At 18.2% G+C, this 12093-nt stretch overlaps 2 protein-coding genes across 2 annotated transcripts; both read left to right on the plus strand.

Annotated features, from left to right (window-relative positions):
- Nucleotides 1–2623: 2623 nt before the first annotated feature.
- LOC122509287 lies at nucleotides 2624–6875 on the plus strand. Its single transcript, XM_043623230.1, has 5 exons — nucleotides 2624–2781; nucleotides 3521–3740; nucleotides 4818–4905; nucleotides 5639–5869; nucleotides 6598–6875. Exons 2-5 carry the CDS (start codon nucleotides 3526–3528, stop codon nucleotides 6709–6711), a joined length of 648 nt encoding a protein of 215 aa, XP_043479165.1. The 5' UTR covers nucleotides 2624–2781; nucleotides 3521–3525; the 3' UTR covers nucleotides 6712–6875.
- A 3267-nt stretch (nucleotides 6876–10142) lies between these two features.
- LOC122509288 (dynein light chain Tctex-type 5-like) lies at nucleotides 10143–11634 on the plus strand. The gene is made up of 3 exons (XM_043623231.1): nucleotides 10143–10279; nucleotides 10943–11127; nucleotides 11469–11634. Exons 1-3 carry the CDS (start codon nucleotides 10229–10231, stop codon nucleotides 11632–11634), a joined length of 402 nt encoding a protein of 133 aa, XP_043479166.1. The 5' UTR covers nucleotides 10143–10228.
- The last annotated feature ends 459 nt before the right edge of the window (nucleotides 11635–12093 follow it).

Consider the following 12093-nt stretch of genomic DNA (forward strand, 5'->3'; position numbering starts at 1 on the left):
AATTTTTTTTTTATCAATAATGAATAAAATAAATAATAAAAAGAATAAATTTTTTAATAATAAAATAATAAATAATAATTTGTTATTTAATAAATCATATGTTTGATTTTTACGTTTCGATTTTTCTTCTCGTCAAATTTAATTTTTCCTTAATTACGCATTTTTTTCCTTTTTTTTTATATTAAAATTACATTTTTAATAAATTGATTCGTTCAAATAAAAAATTTTATTTCCAGAAAATAAAATATTATTTTGTGTCAAATAAATTTTATTTAGTTCAAGTAAAACATTTATTTCCATTAAAAATATGCACTTGTGTCTCAAATAAATATTTTCTTGGGTCAAACAAATTTTATTTGGTACAAATAAAATATTTTTTTTTTTATATTATTGTAACAAGTGTGAAGCTAGGAGAAGTGATTTTAAATAAATTAATAAAAAATTTATATCGATTAATTAAAGTAAATAATATTAAGAATATTAAATAATATGAATATTATTATATTTATTTATTATTATAATGTAATTGATAAATTTAAATTAATTAGAGCTTAAAATTTCTCCTTTTAATTGAAAAATGTATTGAATTTATTTCATATAGTTTTTTTTCTGCACTGCATTCTTATTAATATTCATTATAAGTGATAATTCATTAATAAATATTAAATCGCACAAATTAATCAATTTCAAAATTTTCAATTCTTGATTATTAATTAAAATCAATTTATTATTTGATTATTTTTAAAAATTTTAACAAAACTCTGTAAAAAAAAATATAATGAATATTTGAACTGTAAATAAACTTCAAAGTTTTAATTATTAAACAATTTTTTAAACTCATTACTTTCAAAAAAATTTTTTTTCATTTAATTTTCAAAAATTAAATTATTTTCTTGAAAATTTTTCATTATAATAAATCAAATGGTAAATAATTTTTCAGAAAAAGGTGTTAAAAATGTTAAATAAAAGAAATTACCTAACTTGCAAAATAATTAATTTATTGTAATTTTAATAAATTGAAGCTTTTTTTATGAAGAGTTAAATTTTTAATAGTTTAATTAGTCAATTAGTTTAATAATAATTGTTTTAAATCGACTTAAATTAAAATAGATTAGATTAATTTAATTAGTAAAGTTAAATAATAAAATTTTTATATTTTAAATTCTTGAATTTGAATTTATGTTTATTGTGATGAAAATAAACTATTAAATTTTTTATTTCAATAATTAACTGCTATAAAATAAAATAATCAATTTTCAAAAAAAAGGAAAAAAGCAGATACATTAAAAGTATTAATTAATTAATTAATATCTACTTTTGATTTTTTAAATTTACTTTTAATTTCATTTAAATTAATTAATAAAATTGGAATTGGATTAAAAATGGCAAAACTTTATGAATTTTTGAATTCATCATGGAAATTTAATTTAATTTATTTATTTAAAAAATTATTATTTTGTTTATTTATTTATTTTGAAAAAATTCTAGTTCCAATGAATTTTAATTTAAAAATGGAAAATATATTAATAAAAAATCCAAATAGTAGCAAAAAGAAAGAAAAAAAAATAGAAATTTAAAATATTAATTAACTAATTAATATTTTTGATTTCTATAATTAACTTTTAATTCAAATCAATTAATGAAAATGGAAATTTGATTAAATATTGCAAACTTAACGGAATTTTTAATTCATGTGAAAATTTTATTTTATTCATTTATTAAAAAGGTTGTTATTTTGATTATTTATTTGAAAAAATACTAATTTTAATAAATTATAATTTAAAAAATTAAAGTACGTTATAAAAAAATTCAAATACCTATAGTAGCAAAAAAAAGTAGAAATTACTTTTAATTTAAATTATAATTAATAAAATTGGAATTGGATTAAAATTTGCAAACTTAACGGAATTTTTAATTCATTGGAAATTTTATTTTATTTATTTATTAAAAAAAATTGTTATTTGTTTATTTAGTGATTTGAAAAAATTCAAATGAATTCTAATTAAAAAATTGAAATTATACTATAAAAAATCCAAATAGTAGCAAACAGTAAAAAAAATAATTATTAGATGAGTGCAAAGTCTGAAAATTTCGGAAATGTGTATTTTACAATAGTTGGTTCAGTTTAGAATTAAAAAATCGTAATCAATTGTCATTTGAAATATAGTCGATAAATAACATATATAAAGAAAATAGTTGAATAAAAATTACTGGCGCTAAATTTGAAAATACTATAAATTACAATATCAAATTTCACGTTGTAAAAATTAAAAATACATAGACGTGTATACAATTTTTGGTGAGAAGGAAATATTTTTCTAAAAAGCAATTGTTAAATAAATTGTTAAATTTAAAATAACATTAAATTGCATTACAACAAAAAATGATTAAATTTTTCTAAATAATATTTTCACTCAAATTATAGTTTAAATAAAAAAAAATAATTTTTCTAGTCAGATAAAATTTGTAGGAGGCGATTAAGCCTTATAAGTCTCATTGCATACATGAAAAAAGAGAATAAAATTTTATTATATAGTAGAGAAAAATGAATTATAATTATGCTTCTTATATACTATATATGTACATCTATAGATATACAATTTTATCAAAGTTATAGGCGCTGCCATCGCTCGGATCAATAAAGGGTAGGAGGACTGTTTTGTCAACTTTCTTCTAAAGCATTTGTTCGATACATTCATATAATAGCAAATGTGGACTTAATTAAAAACATTTATAACAATACCCTTCCCCCCAGAAACAATCCAAATTATTCAATCAATTGTAAGTAGAATTTTTTTTTAATTATTACGCTTATACACTCTTGGGGAAAAAATTTACAAATTTCAAATATTTTCCCTTCATTGACAGTATACAATATTTTGCTAATAATAATCAAAAATCTATAAGTGTGAGAAAATTATAAATTAATATCCACTGTTTAAAAAAGACAATATAGAAAATTATTTAATTTTTAAAAAATTTGATAAAAAATTTTTTTTTGAGTTTATAGAATTATTATATTATAGCTAATTTTGATCTTTGACATTTACAGAGTAAAGTTACATTTACAGGATTTAGTATAACGTTAATTTAATTAATATTATTAAATGTTGACTTTTAACTTATTTAATAATAATTTAATAATATTGTAGACAAAATGAAATTGATAACATATTGTTTGATTTTATCTTTAGTTTTAAAAAAATTATTCATAGTATAAAAAGAATTGTTACTATAAATTTATTGTAATAAATAAAATTTTGTATATTGATAAATAAAAAATAAAATTTTATTAGAAATAAAAAGTAAAAAAAAAAATAAAATTTTAAATTCTTTCTTTGTATTTATAAAAATACAAAAATACATAAATACAAAAATACAAAAATACAAAATTAAAAATTACGAAAAATTTAAATTTTTTTTAATTTCTTTCCAAATTGGTTTTATTTTTTTTTTTTAATAAATTAAATGAATTTGGTTTTTATTTAATTAAATAATTATTTGTAAAATTTTGTTTCAGACGATATGGTTACTTTAGAAGATAGTTGGAAAGAAGCGACTGAGGGCTTAGATAGTGAAGTTTGTGAAACTTGGTTTACTCGACTCCAGGAAGCATATTCCGAGGAGAAGAGGACTTTTCATCATGTAGAATCTCTTTGCGAGAAGCTCAATCATTTTTATGAAATAAAGGAATGCATTAATAAGCCACAGGCAATGTTGTTGGCGCTTTTCTTTCAAAAGTATGTACACAATATTTTTTAAACAAAAAATTTTTTAAAAAAATTTATTTCTAAACTAATTAATTAATTAATATTAATTAATAATTTATTAATTTATTAACTAACAATTATAATTATACATATTTTATCTCTTATTTGAATTAATAAAAATGAAATAAAATTAAATATTTTCAAACCCCTCTAAATTTGAATAAATAAAAGTGTTTACTAATTTAAATTAGTGACTGAGTTTTTTCTTTTGAATCAGTAAATTTTACTAATAAATTATAGTAGCAATTACTATTTATTAGTAAACTTTACTTGTTTTTGCTTTTGAATTAGTAAACTTTACCAATAAATTAGTAGAAATTATTATTTGTTAGTAAAATTTACTACTTTTTGCTTTTGAATTAGTAAATTTTACTAATAAATTAGTAAAAAAGACTATTTATTATTAAAATTGACTAAATCAAAAGCAAAAAGTCAGTCCCTAATTCAAATTCGCCATTAACTAATCAAAATATTAATAAAAATTTCTACTAATTTAAGTCTACCTAAACTTTAACTATTTTCTTTAGAAATTTTTAAATTGTTTACTTAACTATTTTTTTTTAAATTAGGAAAAAATTTTATGTCCCTGAAGGTTTACACGTTCAAGAAAACGAAACTGTTTTTTCCAATTAAATATTTTTTATAAAAATATATTACTATACGAAAGTGAAAAATAACATAAATTATTTATTTACTCAACAATTTATTAGTTAACAATTTAATTCTTTAATATAAAAAATAATTGTTACAATAACATACAAAATTAAATGAAGTTACAAAAATATCTTCGTTTATTGTAAAGAAGTAGGTCGTTCTAAACTGAGGAAACATAAATTATTATTACAAAAAAGTTACAAGAAATATTACAAAAAATTTTTTACAAAAAGTTAGTCATTTTTTTTTACTAATTGTTACTAATTTAAATTAGTGGACGATTTTTTACTAATTCAAGTTTAGAGAATAAAATATTAAATAGAAAGTATATATAATAATTAAAATTAATAATTAATTAAAATAGAATATTAATTTGTATTTTTTATTTTTCAGCTTTGAATACGATCCAAAAGCATTAGACGATGAAAATAAAAGTTTAGAGCACTTCTCAGCTTTTGCAGACGAAGTTGGAATTCCAGCAGTAAGTTTATATTATTGAAAAACAAAATTAATTTCCATTTTTTTTTTTTTGAAAAATATATTTTTATTTCGAAAATAAAATGAAAAAATAATTTTTTTTAAAATTTTGTTTATTAGATATTTGTTAATTATTATTTATAATAATAATTATTATTTATTATATGGTTTTCTACACTGAAAAAAAAATTTATTTGATCCAAATAACCGATTAGTTGCCTATCATCAAACAAATATTATTATTTAATATTTGTTAATATTTATTAATTTATTATTTATTATTATTAATAATAAATTATTTTACATTTATTATTATTAATTAATAATAAATTATTTTACAATTTATTATTATTAATTAATAATAAATATTATTGTCCCGTCATGTTTATAAATAAATAAATAAATATTAATATTTATTATTAAAAATATAATTCTTATTTAATTTAAATTTGTATATTTGTACAAATAATTTAAATATTTGAATCAAATAAATCTTATTTATTTGATTTAGTGTAATTTTAAATATATTTTATTATATATTTATTTTTTTATTTGACTTATAAACGGACTGTGCCCGTTTATAAGTTTTATTTTAATATTCTACTTTTTTTATTTTAATATTAACATTATTATTTTATTATTTTGAATTTTGCTTTTTTTCTAAATAAATAAAAAAATATAAATTTACGTTTTTTCTGCCATTGTTTTTACGCTCTAAATTAATAATTTATTTATAGGATGGAGAATTACGAGAAGAGACTTGCGCTCTATTGAGAGCAGCGGCGACGCACAGTACAGAGGCACATAAAATTGGAGGCGCATTCGGAGGAGAAGATGCTCACTATTTATTAGATTTAGATATGGCTATTTTGGGATCTGTACCTGAAAAATATGCAGAATACAGAGAACAAATCCGCGGTGAATATTCATTTCTCAGTGAACCCATGTACACTGCACTGAGACTAAAGGTAAAAAAATAGCATAATAGAAAAAAAATTATCAATCCCAATTATTTATTATTTTAATTATTAATTATTTATTTATTTAAACTCTAAAGTTTTTGAGAGATAAAATAAAAGTTCAATTTCTCCACCTGAGAGCGCCAAGGTCGCCACCAGATAGCGAGGAATCTGATTTTATCAACCGAACTGCCATCTGACGGTGACCTTGGCGTTCGCAGGTGGAGAATTGCAACTCCATTTTGAATCTCAAGATATTCGTCAATATTCGTAATTTTATAATTATTTATAATTAAATTTTGAGAGATTTAAAATTAATATAAATGGATTTTAATTTTTAATTTACTTTCCTTTTTCGATATTTTTATCCCTTTCAATTTTTTCATAGTTGCATTTAAGGTCATGTTATTCAGTGTAAAGTTTTTCCATAGTCAAGTATATGGGGCACGTGACCACTGAATAACATGACCTTAATATACAAACATCATTGTAATAAATTTTAATAAAATTTAAATAAAAATATAAATTCAAATAAAATTTGAAAAATTTAAAAGAATTAAAAATACAAATAAACAATTTGATGGAGAAATAAATAAATTTTCCCTTATTTTTAACGTTCGAAACTTTAGGAAAATAATTTCTTGCGATTGAAATTTGACGCATGATTAAAAATAACAAAAAATATTAAAAAATTATAATTTACAGTGTAAAATGACAAAAAAAATTTCTTTCAACAGGTGCTACAGAATTTTGTGCAGATTCCAAATATCTTTGCAACGAAGGAATTTCGAGAAAAATTTGAAGAGCAGGCGCGACAAAATATTCAAGCCGAAGTTGAACTTTTGTCATAGAATGTTTTTAAAAACATTTTTGATAAATGCCTTGATATTATTTTAAACAAAAATGGTCATAAAATAATGTCGTTTTTTTGTGACTGCAAAAAACTATATATATATAAATATAAATAGATCTCATAAGATCGAAAAAACACTATTAAAAATAATAAATATTTAATTTACGTTCAAAAATTGTTTGAATATTTAAATTAGATATTTTGAATTATTATTCAAATTAATTAATAATTAATTTTTTATTATTAATTAAATTAGTTAATTAATTAATCAATTTATTAAATTTATTAAATTAAATATTTTTAATTCAAATTATCTAAAAAAAAAAAATGAGTAGTTCTAAAAGTACAAGCACGAAGGAATTAGCGATCTTCAAAAGAATCGCCACCGAAGAGATGAAAATATATCCGAAAAATTTAATATATATTTGTGAAAATTTATTTTCTTTTGTGAAAAAAGAATTTATTTTCTTTTTCAAAAATCCAATTTTCGTCACCGAGAAGCTATTCATAGTAAATAAATAAAAATTACTGTTGTTTAAAAAAATTAATGTGAAAATAATAATAATAATGAGAGACTTGATGGATTTTTTCCAACATCTGCAAAACACTATGGAAAATAAAATTGTTTCCAATATTGAACTGTTGACTGTAGAATATTAAAAAAAATATCAATATTCACGTTTTTTCTTTCCTTTTCATATATTCAGTTGTAAAAAATGATTTATTATCAATAAAAAAAAAATAGATAAGAATTGTTTGCAAAATTGTATTAAAAATTGTAAATCAATATCGTAGGAAAAAAAATTTGATAAATATTAAAAGATGAAGAAAAGGCGGAAAAAACAAATTGTAATTAAAAATTAATTCTTGTCGTGTATACGTCTGAATTTATACCTTAAATAGAGATCGCAAAAAAATACACGAATTAAAAAGTAATTGTGAGCGCAACGACTGCTATTGAATTATAATAGAAATCTACAGTTTTAGTGTTTTTTTTTTGTAATTGTTCTTTTTAGAAATTTTTCTTCAGAAATAGTAACTTCATACTAATTAATAGTAGAATAATATTGTTTAAATTATTTTTTACATTATTATTAAAAATTATTTAAATTATTATTTATATTATTATTATTTAAAATATTTTTTTATTTTTAATTGTTAATTTCATTTAGAAAAAATTATTGTTTAGCACATTTTTGTTGGCTTAACTTTCAATGTTATACAATTAATGACGATAAGATATTTTTGTCCTTTTATCTTTATTTCGCATATAAATATAAAACTTGAAATTAAATAAAAAAAACTGTATATTTCGTTGTAAAAAAAATTTTTAAAGCACTTGTTTAATTTTTAATTTTTAATCGTTAATTTAATTTAGATAAATTTATTGTTTACCATATTTTTCTTGGCTTAACTTTCAATGTTATAATTATTAATGACGATAAAATATTTTTGTTCTTTTTATATTTTATTTCGCATATAAATATAAAACTTGAAATTAAATAACAAAAAAACTGTATATTTCGTTGTAAAAAAAAAAAAATTTTAAAGCACATCTGTGAAAAAACAATCGAATGGTATAATTATTGAGAATTGTGTCGAAAACGGGTAAAGAAGAAAAATATCAATTCAGGATTTTAAAAGTTAAAAAGATACTTAAAGACAAGTGCTTTTATTGTTATCTAGATATACTCTAAATATATTATTATATATAAATATAAATATACGGGTTCGTTTTATTTAGAAGAAAAAAAATTGATATACAATTAAATGTAAAGAAAAGGATAATTATATATACACACGATCAAGAGAGTTGTATAGTAATCCTCTTCAATTTTGTCAAATGTTATTTCAAAAATATGCGGTGCAATATGTGAATTTATGATGACAAATAAATAAAATTAAATAATGAATTTGATCTTTTCATTTTTAGTTTCATTATTATTTTTTTTACAACTATTATTTATAAATTATTTAATAAATAATTTTACTTAAATATTTCAAATTTAATTGACTTTCAAAAGAATTGAGTTTACAATTTTCATAAATCAATTATTTTCAAAATTTACAAAAAAATCTCGACAAAATTTCAATTATTATCTTTATAAATAAAAAAATTCTTCTTCAAAATTTAATTATTTTCATAAATAATAAAAATTTCACAAGAATTCAATTATTTACAAATTTTTTAAAAATTTCTTCGCAATAATTCAATTATGTTCAAAAATTAAAAATAATTCTCGACAAAATTTCAAATATCTCCAAAAATAATAAAATTCATCTCTGAAATTCAATTATTTAAAAAAATGTTGATAATATATTCTATGCAAAGATTTAATAATTTTCATAAATAATAAAAATTTCGCAGGAATTGAATTATTTACAAATTTTTTATAAATTTCTTCACAATAATTAACTCATCGTAGAATTTCATTATTTTTAATACAATTTTAATGGAAATTCTCAAAAAATGAATTTAATCTTAAAGATTTTTTTTAAATTCGTCAAAAGAATTCAATTATTTATAAATTTGTTGATAACATTCTTTATGAGAATTCAATTTTAAAAAACATTGAATTATTCAATTTTCAATATCTACTATTTTAATGAAATTACCCAAAAGAATTCAATTATTTAAAAACAATTTTAATAAAATTATACGCAAACATTTAATTATTTTCATAAATTATAAAAATTTCACAGGAATTCACATATTTACAAATTTTTTTATTTTTTCTTCTCAAGAATTCAATTATTTTCAGAAATAATAAAACTCATCGCAGAATTTAAATTATTTTTAATACAATTTTTAATCAAATTCCTTGAAAAATTTAACTATAAAATTTTTTATTAAAATTCGTCAAAAGAATTCAATTATTCAAAAATTTGTTAATAAAATTCTTTATAAGAATTAAATTTTAAGAAACATTCAATTATTCAATAAATCATTTATTTTTGTATTTAAATAATTGAATTCCCGTAGAATTTTCTAATAAAAATTGATTTGAAAATGAATTTTAGTTTAAATTTTAAATAATATTTGAAAATAATTTTTAAGAATTTACAGTAACAATATTCTTATCATATAAAATAATAATTTTAACACTCGATTCTCTTTAATTGTTATCTTTATGTTTTATAACAATATTTTTAAAGTTGATTAATTTCAAAAAAGTTTTAATTTGAAATTTATATTTTTTATTGTAAAAATTATTAAAAAAATTTTGTTTACAGTTTTTTCACACAAATTGTTTCGGAATTTAGCATATCAATTTAATTTACGAGCATTTTTTCCAAATTTCTATTTTTCTTGGCGAATTGAAAAAAAATATATTGTATAAAATACTAAGACTCATCATCATGACAATAATATTGATTAAACAAAACATTTTTGTTTCGTTTCCAAGATACGAAAACAATTACATAAGCGTTAAAATTAGATTTAGTTTTCTCCTCAAAAAAAAGAGTTAAGTTAAAAAAAACAGTTTTCGTTTTTAAATGAAGAAAATTGAATTATGCCGACGAATACTGAAGTCATTGATAGGATTAGTTACGAAAACGATCAGGTTCGAAAAAGAAATTTACAAAAAAATAAAAATAAATACAAGTTCTTTGATATTTGCTTCAACATCTTGATATAAACAATTTTTTATAAGATATTTATTATTAATATATTTAATTTTTCTTATTCTTCATTTTTTATTCATATTTTCTTATTATTTATTTGTTTATATTTTATAATTATAGTTTAGTTACAATTATTATTATATTTTTATATTACTATATTTTATAAACAATTATTATTACAGTTTTAGTGTAATTTTTTTATTTACATATTATTATATTGTAAGTAAAAAATAATAACTGTAAAAAGTTATTATTAAATTTGAATTAAATTAAAAATTAAAACTTTTTAATTATATATTTATTATTAATTTTTATTTGCTATTATGTATCTATAGTATATTATATTATATTTTATATACAAATAATAATAATAATAATTATTATTATTAAAATTATTAATGAAAATTTATTATTAAATTTAAATAAAATAATAAAAATTCTTAATTTTAATTTAAAATTTTGAATAATATAATTAAGATACTTTCTATAGTTTTTTTTTATAGTTACAAATTACTTGGAATAGATTGAAAAAATTTTTTGAAAACTTCGCTCCTCATAAATTGCAATTTTCAAAATATGGAATGATTATAAATTATTTTTAGATAGCAAATTCCTATCGACTGGAATCGCAAAATCCATTTAAAGCGGAACCAGTGGAGAAGATTTTAGAAACATGGATGAATAATATTTTAGAAAATGCATCTTACGATGCAAATGAAAGTCCAAAATTATGCGCGCAAATCGCAAAAGAAATTAGAAATCGAGTCCAAATGTTAGAATTTGATAGGTTGGTGTATTTATTCAGATATCATATTTTTATTTTCTATCAAAAATATTTTTTATAAATAGAAAAGTATTTCTATTACAATAATTTTTTTGTAAATAAAAAAACTATTTTCTATTTATTTTATTCACTTTATATATTCTTAAAAAAATTTTATTTTTAATTTCTTTATTAAAAAAAAAGAAAAAAGAAAAGAAATTTTTAATAAAATTTTATTTTTCAATAATTTTAATAAAAATTATTATTTTATACTTTATAGTAAATTATTTCTTAGAATTTAGTCAATTTATTTGTTAAAAAAAAATTTACACATTTGGATGCAATAAATATTTTGTTTTTTGTAGATACAAAATTGTTGTTGTCGTAACTATAGTGGAAAAGGAAAATCAGGGCATAACATCAACAATGGCATGTGTCTGGGATAGTCAAAGAGACAATTATGCTAAATATGTTTTGGAAACTCTTACTTTTATTGCCTATTGTTGCGTTTATGGAATTTATTGTGAATAATTATTATAAATATTAAATGTTTCTTTGAAAGCAATTTAAAATTTTGTCAATTTTATCTATTCAAGAAAAAAAGACATTTTTTTTTTCAAAAAAGGAAAAAGAACTTTTTACTTTATAATTAATAATATTTAAGAAACCAATAAATGAAGAAAAGGACAATTAATTTATCTTTACTTGTTTCAAATAAATTTTATTTGCTTTAAGTAAAGTTCATTTGGTTTAAATGAATTTTATTTTGTTCAAATAAAATTTATTTGATTCACTTAAATTTTATTTAGTTCAAATAAAATTTATTTGATTCACATAAATTTTATTTGGTTCAAATGAAAATTATACTTGAATCCAAAAAATTGTTTATTTAAAACAAATAAATAATTTAGTACATAGCTTCTGAGACAAAATATACTTTTATTTATGTCAAAATAAATTATTATATTTGATTTGACTAACAAATTTTTT

This window comes from Leptopilina heterotoma, unplaced genomic scaffold (assembly GCF_015476425.1).
Source record: "Leptopilina heterotoma isolate Lh14 unplaced genomic scaffold, ASM1547642v1 Lhet_60, whole genome shotgun sequence".
NCBI lineage: Eukaryota > Metazoa > Arthropoda > Insecta > Hymenoptera > Figitidae > Leptopilina > Leptopilina heterotoma.

Coding starts and splice junctions, on each gene's coding strand:
- LOC122509287 (XM_043623230.1), top strand. CDS start 3,526: ATGGTTACTTTAGAAGATAGTTGGAAAGAAGCGACTGAGGGCTTAGAT. Junction 3,741..4,817: donor TTGGCGCTTTTCTTTCAAAA/GTATGTACACAA, acceptor TTTATTTTTCAG/CTTTGAATACGATCCAAAAG. Junction 5,870..6,597: donor ACACTGCACTGAGACTAAAG/GTAAAAAAATAG, acceptor TTCTTTCAACAG/GTGCTACAGAATTTTGTGCA.
- LOC122509288 (XM_043623231.1), top strand. CDS start 10,229: ATGCCGACGAATACTGAAGTCATTGATAGGATTAGTTACGAAAACGAT. Junction 10,280..10,942: donor TTAGTTACGAAAACGATCAG/GTTCGAAAAAGA, acceptor AATTATTTTTAG/ATAGCAAATTCCTATCGACT. Junction 11,128..11,468: donor CAAATGTTAGAATTTGATAG/GTTGGTGTATTT, acceptor TGTTTTTTGTAG/ATACAAAATTGTTGTTGTCG.